General features: G+C 40.8%; 1 protein-coding gene across 1 annotated transcript in view; it reads left to right on the top strand.

The window, feature by feature from the left end:
* The window catches only part of LOC140727287 (NXPE family member 3-like), a 131,116-nt gene extending 113,899 nt beyond the window's left edge, over positions 1 to 17,217 (top strand). Inside the window, 3 exon segments of the mRNA XM_073044548.1 lie at positions 1,948 to 2,021; positions 3,388 to 3,597; positions 16,642 to 17,217. Coding sequence (XP_072900649.1) covers positions 1,948 to 2,021; positions 3,388 to 3,597; positions 16,642 to 17,195 — 838 coding nt within the window. The 3' untranslated portion in view covers positions 17,196 to 17,217.
* The last annotated feature ends 369 nt before the right edge of the window (positions 17,218 to 17,586 follow it).

Raw genomic sequence — 17,586 nt, 5'->3', positions numbered from 1 at the left:
TGCATCTGGCTGAAATTCTCATTGAGCTTAAGGAATACAAGGGGTGGCAGGTGCTGCAGAGATATTGAACTGTCACTGCTGATGCAGGGTCTCGGCCTGAAACGTTGACTAGCCCTCTGCCTCCACAAATGCTGCTTGGCATGCCCACATCCTCCAACTGTTTGGTTTTTGCTTTCTTTTATCCCTTCTGAGGATGGGAGATTATTGTTGATCTGGAAGTATAAGCACTTTAATGTGGGAAATCTCCAAAACTGTGGTGGTAGTGGGCATAATCACACTCAGATCACGACAATCTGCCTACCACGAAATGCTGTAGATGGTCTGTAAAAACCATTTTCTATTGGAGCCTACTAATATCTGACCTGTTGCAAGATTCATGTGGTAATCCTGTAGTCTGGAACCCAAGCAAGACTTGGTTCCATTGCCAGCCTTTGGGCATTGGTGGTTAGGTTATTCGTGAATAGAAGTGTCTTAGCAGAAGTACACATGACCCCTTCCATCACTAGTGACAATTCACAGAATAAAAAACTGACAGTGTAGTAAATCACATACATGTGATTCTGCAGATGCTGGAAATCCAGAGTAATGCACACAGAATTCTGGGAGAACACAGCAGGTCAGGCAGCGTCTATGGAGTGGAGTAAACAGTCATCATTTCAGGCTGAGACCATTTATCAGGACTTTCTATCCCTGTCCAATGCCTTGGTAAAGCTCATGAAGTTGTGGTCACTGACTCTGAATTGTTTTCCCACTGAGAGATCTCCCACCCGACCAAATCTACTATGGCCGCATCTATCAGCCTGTATATATAATATGCAAGCAGTCCTTTCTGGACGCATCTAACAAATTCCACCTTATCTAAACACTAAGGTGCTGTCAATTAATATTAGGAAAGTTGAAATCACCCATGACAACAACCATGCTACTTTTGCAATTTTCAAAAATCTCTCTCCTGATCTGGACTTAGTGTCTGTAGTGTTATTGGATAGCCTACGAATGCTCCTATTAGAGTGATTGCTCCCTTCATATTCTTTACTTCCACCCACACTGACTCAGTGGACATCCTCCCTTTCTGCAGCTTTGAAACTAGCCTTGATTAGCAATGCCATTCTCCATCTCTTTTACCTCCCTCCCTTTTGAAACAGCTAATTTCCGGAACATTCAGTAGCCACTTCTGACCTTTTGACAGCCAAGTCTCTGTAATGGCCTTAACATTATAGCTCCATGTATTAATCCATGCTCTAAGTTCATTACCCTTGTTCCTCATATTTCTGTCACTAAAATAGACACATTTCAACCCATCCAACAGACTGCATTAATACCCTATTCACTGCCTATCCTTCCTCACAATCGCTCTGCACACTGAATCTACCTTTACAACGACTGCCCCATCCCCTATCTTATCATTCAGTTTCCCATCCCCCTACCAAACTTGTTTCAACCCTCTCCAACTGCTCTAGCAAACCTGTCTGCAAGGATATTGGTCCTCCTCGAGTTCAGAAGTAACCTTTCCTTTTCATACAGCGCATACCTTCCCCTGAAGAGAACCCATGATCCACAAGTCTGAAACCCTGTCCCCTACACTAGTTCTTCAGCCACATATTTATTTGCCAAATCATCCTACTTTTACCCTCACTGACACATGGCAGAGGCAGCAATCTAGAGATTGTCATCCTTGAGGTCCTGCTTTTCAAGTTCTTCCTTAGCTCCTCATATTATTTCTTCAGGACCTTATCCCTTTCTGTAGTTATGTAATTGGTACCACAACTTCTGGCTTTCACCCACCCACTTGAATTAACAATCAGTTGTTGTTGGCTCTGTTTTTAGGTAACAATATGCTCAAATGATAAACTATCCTCTTTTATTTCTTTGCTTCCTACAAAATTAAACATTTATATGTCACATTTCATGGGTGCAGTAGATTAAGAAATAATAATATATTTTCAGTCAGAAAAATATCAAGAGGCCAATATTACCCAAAGATCAAGGTTATGTAATTGTAAAGCCTTCACCTCATTCAGGTAAGATAATACTAATATACTGACTTAACAAATTAGAGATTTGTGTACGAGGAATTATGTTAGTAATGTTGGGAGTAGTTCTTCCATGCTGAAGATTCTCTTATATCCTAAACAGAATTTAATATCTTACATAGATTTTTATTAATTTTAGGATCATATTAGAAACAAATACTGTATTTTGTTTGTTTCAACATGAATTTACTTGGTTGTTCAATACAAATGGGATTGTGTTGATGAATTTGCTTTTCTTAATGTGGAAAATTCTCAAGTGCTTGAAGCTCCACATGTTATCCTGATCCTAATTTTTAATTTAAATAAGTTGTCTGAATATCTATGCTCTCTATGAAGTATGAAGGAATACTGCACTTTTGCAGATGCTATGCATTAAACTGGGGCTGGCTCTATCTCCTCAGCCGATTTTGGCATCCCAAAGCATATGTTCAAAGAAGAGGAGGGGAATGGTTGTTCAGACACTTTCAGCCAGCATTACTCTGACAGATTGCCTGGTCATTATTAGAGTACATTTGTTGGTCTTTGCCAAATTAACTCCCAAATTTCTCATTTTACAATGGTGATTGCACCCTTTTTAAAGTCCCTACATTGGCTTTAGATTGCTCTGAGAGACCCTGAAGTGAACATGAAAGATGCATTTGAAATTCATGTCTTTTTTTTACTACATTGACATATCAAGCACAATTTTTAGGAGCTTGTTTACTTTCTATGTTATTCCATCTAAATCATTTCATTTCATTTTCCCACATGTTGCCATTGCTTATATTCCTTCTGGGTAGCCCCCAACTTGATGGTATAAAGATTGAGGTCTCGAATTTCTGGTAATTGCTCCCCCTTCACCATTCCCATTTTCTGTTTCCATTTCTCACCTTCTCACCTTGTCTCCTTACCTGCTCATCATCTCCTTCTGATGCTCCTCCCCCTTACCTTTCTTCCATAGTCTTCTATAGTCTCCTATCAGAGCCCTTTATCTCGTTCACCAATCAACTTCCCAGCTCTTCATTGCACCCCTCCCCTTCTCCTGGCTTCACCAATCATCTACCACCATGTACTTCTTCCTCCCCCCTCCCCACTTTCTTACACTGACTTCTCCACTTCATTTCTAGTCCTGAAGAAGAGTCTCAGCCTGAAACATTGACTGTTTAGTCTTTTCCATAGAAGCTGCCTGGCCTGCTGAGTTCCTCCAGCATATTGTGTGTGTGTTGGTTTGGGTTTCCAGCATCTGCAGATTTTCACATGATTTTCATTACTGATTTTCTGTCTAATATTCTCTTGAAATTTGACATTAATGCTTTTAAACAGTGGATTATAAATCAAAGGCATTGTACTTAAATTTCTCTCTCCTAATTTCTAGGCAAAAATCTCAGTGAATGTCTCCCCGGCAAGCCATTCCTTTCACCAGCTGGATTTTATTATCAGGATAAATGGATATCAAAGACCTGTAGACTTCAAAACTTTGACACGCCAGCAAATGTTATCAACTGTCTTCATGGGAAAGTTGTTTATATTTATGGAGATTCCACTATACGTCAGTGGTTTGAGTATTTGATACGTTTTGTACCAGGTCAGGATTCCCATTTCTCATTATTCATTGTAGTCTAATGCTTTAAGCTTTATATTTACTCCAATTCATAATCAAGTCTGTGTTCTTCTCGTGCAACTTACACTTTCTTGCACATGAACATTTTATGCTTCTTGAGGATGAATAGCGTTACCATTTCTCCATAAAACACCTAAGCTGCAAGGACACGTAAAATCTCTGAATTATACAAAATAGGCAATAATACTTCCACACAGAAAAAAAACCTGACAAATATTATAATAAAATCCACCAGTTAAAGGTAGACAATTGGAAACTTTGAGTGTGCATTCAAAGACAGCTCTTCATGAACCCACCAATCTCAGACTTGCACAGTGGGAGGAAAAGCTGTAATAATTCATGGAATTCAAAGTGCTGACAATTATGAGGTATTTTTTCAATAGAAGAAATGTCTTCAGTTTGAGCTTCTCCAAGGACAACCATATTTTTTTGCCTGTCCAAATTACATCAATGGATCTTATTTGGTTCTAGCCGGGTAATAGCTCCCAGAAATACTTACAAACATCTTAATGTATGATCAGTTGAGAACAATGCTTGAAACAAGTCAATTATGTTCTACTTGCTAAATATACCAATCACAATATCTGGGCTAACAGTAACAGAAAGTAGCAAAGCCTACAAAAAAGTAGTGGATATGGCCCAGTCCATCACATGAAATGACTTTCCACCACTGTGCACATCTACACAGAGTGCTGTTGAGGGAAAGCAGCTTCCATCATCAAGGAACCCCACCATCCAGGTCATGCACTCTTTTCACTGCTGCCATCAGGAAGAAAATACAGGAGCCGCAGGACCCACACCAACAGGTTCAGAAACAGTTCTTACTCCTCAACTTGAGAGGATAACTTAACTCAACTTCACTCACTCCATCATTGAACTGGTCCCATAACCTCTGGAAACCTTTGCTTTCCTTTTGTGTTTGCACTGTTTGTTGTCTTTTGTAATGTAGGGTATTAAATAAATTAGGAAATTGGAGACAGGAAATTGTGAAAAAGTCAATACAATAATCATAGGCGACTTTACATATAGATTAGATTTATCAAATTAACAATCTAGTATAAGGATGAATTCATAGAGTATAGATCAGATGTCTTCCCACAGCAGTGCAATAAGGAGTCAGTGAAGGAACAGAAACTTTTAAATATACTGTAACACTGGTGATTAAGTAAGCAATTTTAATGCCCTGGTTAAGATTTTTCCTGCTGTGCTTTGAGGTATTTCATTTTACTATTTATCTGTAAAACTAGTATGTCCTGCTGGTAGAATGTTTTGGTTTCAGATAAAGACAAGGAGCCATATTGTTCAACTTAGGAATGTTGTGTCAGCCAATCAGGATGGTAGGATTGGGAGAAGGTTCTCGGAAGAGCTAGAATGAGAGAGATTTGTGATGGACAGTGGTGGGGTTTGTGGTCTTTTGGCGGGAGATGCAGAGAAGAGAAGATCGGGAAGAGGTGATTGGAAGGAGTGTTTTGTGAGATGGAGTCCAAGATGGGAAGCTGTACTGGTGACTGGTGATGAGAATGCAGTGCTGTGAGTAATGGTTATACCCAGCTTTTGGAAGAGATGGGCTTCAACGGTCATATGCACATTTAGATCTGTCTAACTGTAAAGGGACCTTTAATTTTATTCTTTATTTTCTTTTCTTAATAACTGTTTGATAAAGCTGAAATTGGTAACATACTTTCATATTTTATGCTAGTGTGTGATTTGTCATTTCTTGGTGATGGTTAATTCCGTATGGGCAATATTTATGCAGCATTAGCTCAAATTCGGGTTCTGATAATCAGAATATCCCAACTCCCCTGTTTGGTTAGGCTCCAATCATACAGACTCTAGACTTATATTGTTATAAAGGTGGCCTCTTCACTGCTGACTCACATGACAGTTAGCAGAGTTAGTTATCACACCAAATTTGTATATGAGCCCGGTGAGAGGGTTACATTTGTGGGAGCTTGTCCAGGATTTGGTGAATAATATGTGAGTGCTGTTTAAGTATTGATTAAGTGGTTTGTGTATTTAAGCCTGTGTCAGTGAAAGTGATGAAGGTACTTTATTATGGACACCACAGGAATTAAGGTATGTTGTGATTTGGAGAGATTATCTACAAATAATACTTGTGTTCTGAGCAGGGTGGATATTCAAAGTCCTGATGAACTGCTAATTAGAGTACGGAGTTCTGTAAAAGTATTGAGGAAAGTCACATTGGTTGAATGGCAGTTAGATCAATTGGCTGGTAAGAATGTCATGTTAGTCCAGACTAGTAGTGACGTAACTGAAGTTGCACTGCCTGGAGAGGGCCATCCTTACTTTTAGAGAAGTGGCCATGTAGCTGAGGGTAAAAACGTTAAAGATGAATTGTAAGTTGCTGAGAGTGAAGACTTTAAAGACAAGTTGATCTCGTTTCTGCAAAGTGAGAGATAGAAGTTGTCTGATGTGAAAGGTAGAATAGGTCCTTGTGCAGCTGACTTAAATTCTGAGCTGGTTTCAACAATTACTATTGATAAATGCAACACATACCTGTGGAGACTCAAAGACCATAGGTTGAAAGTGTTTTCTGGAGTCAAGCCACACAGATGGGAGTTTTGCAGGATGGAGTGAAAAACCTGCAAGCCGAGGTTTCTTGGCTGATGTCGGCTAGTGCTGCCACCAAGCGTGACAAGTCCAATAAGAAAGTGAACCCACCAGTAGGATGTACTAAGCAGAGAGCTGCTGCTGACAGGGGCTCTGGGCAAGGGAAGCGACCAGTATTTTACGTTACCACTGTGGTGAGGATGGACATTTCAAGCAGGAGCGCAAAGGACAAGAAAACCTTTGGAAAATAACTTTAAAGTTGCTTAAACAGAAAAGGAAGTCAGGAAGCTTCAGAGAGACCCAGTAAGGGAACAACCTGGCACCTCGAAGAACGGAAGTCCCTCTAGTGTTAAAGCAATGTGTGTGTTTTCCACAGTGGGGAACTCAGAGGCAAGGCTATGGCAGGATAGAGCTGTGGATCATTTGGGAGTTTCTGGTTGTGCTATTCCACAGGCATATTGCAACTTAACTGCTCTGGATACAAAGCAGTTGCCTGCCTTGAGTCCTGTGGAATTGGCAGCAGCCCAACCCTTGTACAGTAAAGGTACCATTTAGTCATCTGTTGCCAAAGGCGGTATGGCCCAACTTGAAAAGACAGAACACCCTACCAATGAGGGAATGGAGCAAGCTGGAGTTGAAGAACCAAGTGTTATACAGGGTCACATCTCCTCCAGATAATCCTTGGCGTTCCCGGTGGTTTCAGGTAAAGATACGGAGCCGTATTGTTCAACGTAGGAATGGTTAGTCAGCCAATCAGAATGGTGGGATTGGGAGAAAATTCTAGAGATCTGGGCAGAGAGAGATTTATGACGGACAGTGGTGGGGTTCATGGCCTTTTGGTGGGAAATGCAGAGGAGAAGGTAAGGAAGAGGCTATTGCAAGGAGTGCTTCACGAGATGGAGTCCAAGATGGGAAGTTCTGTCAGTGATTAGTGATGAGAATTCAAAGCTGTGAGTAATGGCCATACCCAGTTTTTGAAGGAGATGAGCCTCCAATGGCCTTGTGCACATTTAGACTGGTCTAACTGAAATGGGGCCTGTTATTTTTGTTCTTCCTTTTCTTTCTCTCATTATCTGTTTGATAAAGCTGAAATTGGTAAATATGCTTTCTTTATAATTTTATGCTGTTGTGTCATTTCTTGGTGATGGGTAATTCTGTAAGGGCAGCATTCACTCAAAGCAAGGTTCCGTTAATTGGAACATCCCAACTTTCCTGTTTTGTTGAACCCCAAATCATACTGACCCTAGATGTATATTGTTATAAAGGTGGCCTTCTCACCACTGAGTCACATGGTTGTTTACAGAGTTAGCTACTGAGCCAGGTTTGCATCTGATCCTGGTGAGAGGGTTACACAATGATCATAATATAGAATTTTATATAAAGATTGAAAGCGATTGAACACAATTGGAAGCTGTCTTCTAGCTGAATATAGCAAACTGAACAGAGTCAAGGAAATGTTGGGAAAGGGCTTCACTGACTATTACAGGTTGTCCATGGCAAGAGAAAAAGAATAAAAACAAGCGACTTTGCAAATGCTGAATATTCAGAGCAACACACACAAATGGTTGGGTGAACTAGCGGGTCTATGGAGGAGAAAGCAGTCAATATTTCAGGTTGAGTCTCTTTATCAAGACTGCAATCGAAGGGAAGAAGCCTTTTTACTGTGAAAGAATTTGCTGCAATGTCTACTTAGGCTGCAAGTAAAGTATTATTTATAAAGAAACAATGGCTAACTTTAAAAAGTATCAGAAATAGCTGACAAGTAATATACAAATATTGAGACAAATAAGCTAGGACAGTGGTAAAGCTTTGGAATGTAAAGGTAATATCGATTCAAATGAAAAGTGTACCCTGCTGAAAAGCAGTAAGTCTGAAGACTGGGGACATTTCAGAAACCTGCAGAACAATACAGATGGAAAGGAAAAGAGTGTGAGGACTTCCATGTAAAAGTAAAAATGAAAAGATTATCCAAAATTAATATGGTTCCTTTATAAATTGAGACACAAAATATTATACCAGGCATAATGGTGAACTGTAAGGAAGTTAAACAAATATCATGAAATAATTCAAGAGTAGACTCATTTTTCATGAATTCTACAGAGCCCCAATGAGACTTTGTGTGGGAAATAGAGTGCGGAGGAAGAAGATACTTGTGTGAGATGGAGTTTAGTGAAGATTCACAATTGATTTCTGGGAGCTTGGATCTGTCATAATAAGAGAGATCATGTTGATTAACCCATACTTTTCTGAGTTTAATAGAATGCATGGCTCTGTCATGGCAACACAGAAAATTCTTAGGGACAGTCAGGGTAATTTCAGTGGAGTGTCCATAACCAGAAGTTACTGTCTCAAAACATGGGGCTGGCCATTCAGGACAGAGATGAGAAAACATTTGGTCACCTGGCAGACAGTGAATCTTTGGTTCTCACAAATAGGCTACCCAGAAGAGCTGCAACTCCTCAGATGAAGTGTGTTTTCAAGAAAAAGACCATAAGACATAGGAGCAGAATGAGGCCATTTAGCTGCTAGTGTCCCTTTCCAATCATCTTTGGCCAGCTCCCCTCTCATGCCTCTTTCATCCTTCTACTCCACTGTAATACTGATACATTTGACTTCAGCTGCTCCCTCTCAAATAGCAGGACGAATTCTATCATATTATGATTACCTTTCTTCCGAGGGCTCCTCACCTTAAGCTCCCTAAGCAAATCCAGCTCATTAGGCAACACTCAGTCCAGAACAACTGATCCCCTATTGGGCTCAACCACAAACTGCTCTAAAAGCCATCTCATAGGTATTCTACAAATTGTCAGTTGTTGCTCCTTTTCACACCTTGGGCAGTATGTTTTGCCATTTCCATAAGACCATAAGACATAGGAGCAGAATCAGGCCATTTGGCTCATCGAGTCTGCTCCACCATTCAGTCATGGCTTATCCTTTACTTTTTCCTCTTCAGCCCCACTCCCCCACATTCTCCGTATAACAATAGACAATAGGTGCAGAAGTAGACCATTAGGCCCTTCAAGCCTGCACCGCCATTCTGAGATCATGGCTGATCATCTACTATCAATACCCGGTTCCTGCCTTGTCCCCATATCCCTTGATTCCCCTATCCATAGGATACCTATCTAGCTCCTTTGATGCAGTGTCCAATCAAGAACCTATGAATCTCCATCTAAAATACACCCAGTGACCTGGCCTCTACAGCCGCCTGTGGTAATAAATTCCACAAATTCATCACCCTCTGGCTAAAGAAATTTCTCTGCATCTCTGCTTTAAGTAGACACCCCTCTATCTTGAGGCTGTGTTCTGTTGTCCAAGATTGTCCCACAATGGGACAAAATCCTTTCCACATCAACTTTATCTAGGCCTTTCAACATTCTTAAGGTTTCAGTGAGATCCCCTCTCATCCTTCTAAGTTCCAGCGAGTACAGACCCAGAGCTGTCAAACATTCCTCATATGTTAACACTTTCATTCCCGGAATCATTCTTGTGAAAACCCTCTAAATCCTCTTCAATACCCTCATATCTTTTCTTAGATGTAGAGCCCAAATCAGTTCACAATACTCAAGGAGAGGTCTCACCAGTGCCTTATAAAGCCCCAGCATCACATCCCTGCTCTTGTATTCTAGACCTCCTGAAATGAAAACCAAAAAAAGGATGCTTTCATCCCCACCCACTGCCAATGCTCTAACCATGCCAGCAACTTTCCGATAATACCATGGTTCCTAACTTGGTAAGCAGCCTCATGTGTGGCACCTTGTTAAAGGCCTTCTGAAAGTCCAAAGATACAACATCTACTGCATCCCCTTTATCTATCCTACTCAAAGAATTCCAACAGATTCAACAGGCAATATTTTCCCTTAGGGAAAACATGCTGATTTTGTCCTACCTTGTCCTGTGCCACCAAGTATTCCATCCCCTCATCCTGAACAATTGACTCCAACATCATCCCAACCACTGAGGTCAGGCTAACTGGTCTATAATTTCAATCCTGCTGCCTTTGTCCTTTCTTTAAGAGTGGAGTGACATTTGCAGTTTTACAGTCCTATGGCACCATGCAATAGTCCAACGATTTTTAAAGGTCATTACTCATGCCTCCACAATCTCTACCACTACCTCTTTCAGAACCCTAGAGTGCAGTTCATCTGGTCTAGGTGACTTATGTACACTTAGGCCTTTCAGCTTTTTGAGCCGTCGTTGTCATGACTATCCCTCGAGGTCAAGGATGATGGTCTTCGTTCCATTGATCTATCGTGGCCCACAGAGTGAAGACACCTGTGCGTGTATTTGTTTAATGTGTACTTGATGTTGCACTCCAAGAAGAACACGATACTTCACAGATCAATCAAATGATTCCAATGGCATGGAAACCACGACGATTGGAGCTGATGAATTTGTTGCAGCCTTCATCTGCCTTCACAGCCATTGAGTTGGAAATAAACTCATCAGTCTGTTCCACCGTTGAGGTCTTGGTTGGATTGTTCTTTGTCAGGTACCTCACCCTCGACCTTACCACCATGGGTGACCCTACCAGGAGCGTAGCTCCAGTCGGCATCGCTCTCAGAATCTCAGACTTCTCCACCACGACAAGGTGGCAATCCACGGAGAAGCTTTTTGAGCATCTTCTCCCTTGTAATAATAACTGCAATCACTTCTCTTCCTCACCCACTTCAACATTTGGCATACTGCTAGTGTATTTCACAGTGAAGACGGATACAAAATACTCATTTAGTTCATCTGCCATCTCCTTGTCCCCCATTATTATTTCTCCTGTCTCATTTTCTAGTGGTCCTATATCCACTCTCATCTTTCTTTTATTTTTTTACGTACAGTGGCATGCAAAAGTTTGCGAACCCCTGGTCAAACTTTCTGTCACTGTGAATAGTTAAGTGAGCAAAAGATGAACTGATCTCCAAAAGTCATAAAGATGAAACATTCTTTTCAACATTTTAAGCAAGATTAGTGTATTATTTTTGTTTTGTACAATTTTAGAGTGAAAAAACAGAAAGGAACATCATGCAAAAATTTGGGCACCCCAACAGATTTGAGCTCTCAGATAACTTATACCAAGGTCTCAGACCTTAATTAGCTTGTTAGGGCTATGGCTTGTTCACAGTCATTGTTAGGAAAGGCCAGGTGATGCAAATTTCAAAGCTTTATAAATACCCTGACTCCTCAAACTTTGTCCCAAAAAGCAGCAGACATGGGCTCCTCTAAGCAGCTGCCTAGCACTCTGAAAATTAAAATAAATGATGCCCACAAAGCAGGAGAAGGCTATAAGAAGATAGCAAAGTGTTTCAGGTAGCCGTTTCCTCAGTTCGTAATGTAAATAAGAAATTACAGTTAACAGGAGCGGTGGAGATTAGGTTGAGGTCTGGAAAACCAAGAAAATTTTCGGAGAGAACTGCTCGTAGGAATGCTAGAAAGGCAAATCAAAACCCTTGTTTGACTGCAAAAGACCTTCAGGAAGATTTAGCAGACTCTGGAGTGGTGGTGCCGTGCTCTACTGTTATTTTGAAACTGTAAAAGATGAAAATAAAAAAAGTAATCTTGCTTAAAATATTAAAGAAATGTGTCATCTTTAACTTCATGCCTTTTGAAAATCAGGTCATCTTTTACTCACTTAACTATTCACAATAACAGAAATTTTGACCGGGGTATCCAAACTTTTACATGCCACTGTACTTGAAAAAGCTTTTACTATCTACTTTGATCTTGTTGTTAGCTTGCTTTCAGATTTCATCTTTTCCCTCCTGATAATTCTTTTAGTTGCTCTCTGAGGTTTTTAAAAGCTTCCCACTCCTCTATCTTATGGCTAATTGTTGCTTTGTTGTATGCCCTCTCATTTGCTTTACTTCCCTTGTCAACCACAGTTGTACTATTTTGCCATTTCAGTATATCTTCATTTTTGAAATACATCTATCCTCTTCCTTCCTCATTTTCCCCAGAAACTCACACCATTGTTGCTCTGCTGTCATCCCTGCCAGCATCTCCTTCCAATTTACTTTGGCCAACTCCTCTCTCAAACCTCTGCCACTGAAATACTGTTATGTCAGACATTACTTATGACTATCATAACGTTGCCCTTTTGACATACCTTTTCTATTTCCCATTGTAATCTGTGGTCCACATCCCATCTACTGATGGGGTTCTTTTACCTTTGCAGTTTCTTGACTCAACCCCCAAAGACTGAATATTTTCCAATCCTATATCACACCTTTCTTCTGCTTTGATGCCGTTCTTCATCAGCAGAGCCATGCACCCCCTCTACCTACCTTCCTATCCCTCTGATACAACGTGTAACCGTGGACATTCTGCTCCTGACAACAACCATCCTTCAGCCATGATTCAGTGATGGCCACAACATTATACCTGACAATTTGTAAAAGTGCAACAAGATCATCCACTTTATTTCATATACTGTATTTGCTACCCTTTTTGATTCTGCATCACTAATGCACTGATACTCACACTACTGGCTCCAATTTTCTCCTATGATCTGCCTGCCCTTCCAGACAGTCTGACTGTATGCTATCTTCGTTATTTCACCATCCGTCCAATCCTGAGTCCCTTCACTCTGATTCCTATTCCCCTGCCAAATTAATTTAAACACACCCCAACAGCTGTAACAAACCTGCCCATGAGTATATTGGTCCCCCTGACTCTTCAGGTGCAACCTGTCCTTTTTGTACAGCTCTCCCAGAAGAGATCCCAATGATCCAAAAATCTGAAGCCCTGCCCCTGCACCAGCTTCTCAGCCACACATTTATCTGTCAAATCATCCAGTTTCTACCCTCACTGGTGTGTGGCACAGGCAGCAATCCAGAAATTACTACCCTGGAGGTTCTGCTTCTCAGCCTTCTGCCTAGTGCTCTAAATTCTCTCTTCAAGACCTCTTCTTTTCCTTCCTATGTCATTGGTACCAAGATATCTGGCTGCTCTCCTTCCCCCTCCAAAATGCAGTGGGTGCAATCCAAGATGTCCCTGACTCTGGCACCTGGGAGGCAACATAGCATCCGGGTGTCCCGTTCACATCCACAGAATCTTCTGACTGTTCCTCTGACTATTGAGTCCCCTCTCTCTACCGCTCCCCTCTTCACCCTCTTTGCCTTCTGCACCACAGACACATGCTCAGACCCAGTAACCTGGTCTCCATGGCATTCCTCTGGGAGGTCATCCCCCAACACATTATCCAAAACAGTATACTTATTATTGAAGGTAATGGCCATAGGGGTGCCCGACACTAGCTGCCTATTCACATTTCCATTTCTCTTAACAGTCACTCAGCTACCCATCTCCTGCAACTTAGGGGTGACTACTTCCCTATAATGATCTCCTCGATGATCTCTTCATTCTCCCGTAAAAGCCGAAGGTCATCCAGCTGCTGCTTCAGATCCCTAACATGGTCTTCAAGCAGCTGCAGCTGGATGCACTTCACACAGATGTAGTTTCCTGGGAGACTCTGGGTCTCTCAGGACTCCAACATCCGGCATGAAAAACACACAACAGCCATTTACTACACTCAGTACAGTAAGAGAAAAAAAGACTATGATGTTTAGATATGAGTGGATTTGGAGATGGTACTGGAAATAGGAATTGGGGTTACCCATGATTTTATTGGATGAGAAAACAATAATATAGGGTTAAATGGCCTACTCCTGCTCACTTTCTTATTTTAGGAGTTTCCTTCCAGTGGCTTGGCTGGCTCTATGCCTCTTCTGCCACTGCAACATGACAGGATCATTATTGCTCCAGGAGAGAAGCATTGACTTGCATGATGGTCTTCATATGGATCAAACATAGTGTGAACATTGAGGGGCTCATTGCAGGGAGGAGTACCTCTCAACACAACACACAGACAAATGGCCATTTTCAGTGAGATCAGTCAAAATCTTATTGAATGACTGAGCAGACTCAAGGTGCCAAGTGGTCCAGCTTTGATTTATTATGTTCTTTATTTTGTTATGAGTGATGAACAGACCTGATGGACAATGGGGTGCAGAGTTAATCATTCCCCCCTCCACCTCCCCGAGAATCACGAACTATTGCTGTTGCTATGCTGCTCATGAGAGAGAGAGATAAAGCCCAGGCAAGAACATTTGCTGCAGATAAGAGGGGGAGAGAGACTGTTGATTTACTGTACTATGACTCTTCCTGGATTATTTACCTTCCACTACAAGGACTTTGCTCGTTAACTTTCCTCAGGAGATAGCAGGAGTGGCCTGATTTGATGGACACGGTCATTCAGAGTTGATGGATAGCTGAGACCCCGTGAGTGGGGATAAAAGACAGGTCTAGAGAGACACCCTTCAGACACACCAGTGGACACTGACTGAGTGTTGGGAACCCACAGAAAGGTGGGGGCTTCGAAGACCGAACCAGGAGATCGGTCAGTAAATCTCACAGTGTTACAGCAGGGCCGGTGGGGACTTGTGTGTGTGTCCACTCATGCCAGAGTGACAAGTCCACCACAGAAGAATGGTCTAGCTGAAGACCAGAGGGGTCATAACTGAATGACCACAACAACACGATGGATTAAGAAAGAAATAGAAGGTTTGCCTGCTGTTGCTGTTACATCTCACTCGCTCTCTCTCTCTCTCTCTCTCTCTCTCTCCAATGATTTCAATACAACAACCATAACCAGCTCAGCATTTAGGAACTGAACTGAACTCTATACTTTCCTATGACAATTCATTTACCCCTAGACATCGATAGAGCTTGTTTATTATTGATTATTATTATTCCTACACTTTTAGGTTTATTACTGCTAACTTGTTTTATATGTATATTTGCATTTTTGATATTGTATTGTGCAGTTTACTAATAAACACCTTTAGTTTGGTACCACCGGACTCCAATGGATTCTTTCTCTGCTGGTCAGACACCCAGTTATGGGTACGTAACAGTTTCCTGCAGGGAAGACTACACATCATAGGGTAAATGGTTTATGCAGCAGCCTGAAGAAATAAATTAACTAGTAACTGACCTGTAGGGAGTTGATTCCTTTAAATGGTACAGGTAGAGGTCCCTTCCTCCTGTTGAGCAAGTGTTGCTCTATATGTGGTTAAAGTTTAAGCCAGAACTTGAATTTCAGTTGAACAGTTCTGTAATCATGCTGGTAAATGGCATGTTCTGCTAATTCAATAAACATACTTCCAGCAGACATTCATTGCTGCCCAACAACTTCAACCTGACCGCATCTTCAGCTGTTCTGCCTGGAAATAGTTATGCTCACTGCCTCTTCCATTCTGAGAATCTAAGACCTCTCAAAAGCAGATGTAAAAATCTGAATTTTACACGACAGAATTCCATGAGATGCATGCAAGCAAAGTTCAGCATCAAATCGTCGTATTATTTCAATGCACTAAGTATTACCACAAACAGAAGGTAACAAATGGTTGAAATTATTTTGAATTTGGTTCAAATTAATTACTCACCAATGACATCCTCTGTGAAAGTTGCCATGGTTGATTAGTTTTTGACAATGTATTTCACTCCATAATTCATCCTAGCCATGTCTCATCCTTGGCAATCCAACCATAGCCAGAGTACTTACAACACTGCAGTTTCTCTTTAAATAACAACTATATAATTGTGGAATCTTTCATATCGCTGTCATTGACCATCTTTGTCTTCAACACGAGATATGTTGATGAAATTTTCTGAAGAGGTTACATGAAGTTTAACATCACTGCTGAAGATCAATGCTTTCAGCCTCTCCAGTACTGGACATAGAATGAAAGGTGTACACTACTGTGCAAAAGTCTTAGGCATGTATATATAGCTAGGGACAAACAGACAGACATACTTTATTGACCCCGAGGGAAATTGGGTTTCCTTACAGCCGACCAAAAATAGTGTAGAAATATAGCAATATAAAACCATAAATAATTAAATAATAATAAGTTACTCATGCCAAGTGGAAATAAGTCCAGGATAATTGGCTCAGTGTGTCTGACACTCCGAGGGAGGAGTTGTAAAGTTTGATGGCCACAGGCTGGAATGACTTCCTATGACGCTCAGTGTTACATCTCGGTGGAATGAGTCTCTGGCTGAATGTACTCCTGTGCCTAACCAGTAGATTATGGAGTGGATGGGAGTCATTGTCCAAGATTGCATGCAACTTGGACAGCATCCTCTTTTCAGTACAGTATACATTGTCTTTCCAGTTACTAAATAGCACTTACTACCACTGAGCTAATATAAAGATAAGTACTCTTATCCCAGTTCTCCAACCAACCTTCTGTGTTAAACAATATGCAATACTTTGCAGAAGTCTAGGGCACCCTAGGTATATATTTAAGCCTAAGACTTTTACACAGCACTGTAGCTCTAGTTTGACACATTGATCTTTTAAAGGTTATGCTGGTAAAATATTGTTTTAGTTGTCACTTAATAAATTATTACTCAGAATTGTTTAAATCATTTTCTCTTCAGGCCTCAGAAAGTTCGATCTGGGCCACTCATTGAAAACTGGACCCCATCTTGCTCTGGATGTGGACAACAAGATCAAGATAGATTATTTTGCGCATGGGAAACCAATGCGCATCGAGCCCATATCGAGTCAGGACCTGCAATTCATTGCAAATAAATTGGATGACATTCAAGGAGGACAGAACACAGTTATAGCCTTCACTATCTGGTGCCATTTCAATACTTTTCCGGTGGAGCATTACATCCGACGACTACAGAACATTCGGAAGTCAATTCTACGCTTGCTGGGTAGAAGTCCTGATACAGTAATTGTAATAAAGACAGCCAATGTCCAGGCCCTTTCACAAGGGATTAGTCTCTATAATAGTGACTGGTTCTCCTACCAGCTTGATTTAGTGATGAGAAGGATGTTTGAGAGCATCAATGTGGCATTTGTGGATGCATGGGAGATGACTATAGCCCACTATCTGCCACATGAACTACACCCCAAGGAAATCATCATCAAGAATGAAGTATCTGTGTTCCTTTCATATGTGTGTCCTTTGAAAAAGGGTTAAATGCTACCTGAACCTTTTTCATCCTGAGAATGCTATATGTTTATAAATTGAATTCCAAGAACAATTTTTTATAAAAAATTATGTCATTCAGGTATTTTAAAATAATCAAAAAAATTGTAAACTCTTCCCTTTCTGTACTGATTTTAAAATTAATAATTTTCCACATTCTGATCAGGACTTAGGTGAAACAATAGGAGTATGGGACATTGTGAATCTATTGGGAAAAAGTAGCTGAATCAAGTTAATACAGAATGGAATCAGAATCAGGTTAAGGTTTATTATTACTGAATCATGATGTGAAATTTATTGTTCTGTAGCAGCAGTACAGTGCAAAGACATTTTATAAATTACAAAATAAATAAATATTGTAAAAAGAATAATGAGGTTATGA

Source organism: Hemitrygon akajei, chromosome 5 (genome assembly GCF_048418815.1).
Source record: "Hemitrygon akajei chromosome 5, sHemAka1.3, whole genome shotgun sequence".
Taxonomy (NCBI): Eukaryota; Metazoa; Chordata; class Chondrichthyes; order Myliobatiformes; family Dasyatidae; genus Hemitrygon; species Hemitrygon akajei.
Note: the sequence above shows the minus strand (reverse complement) of the source record. Positions and strands in the feature narration are given on the sequence as shown.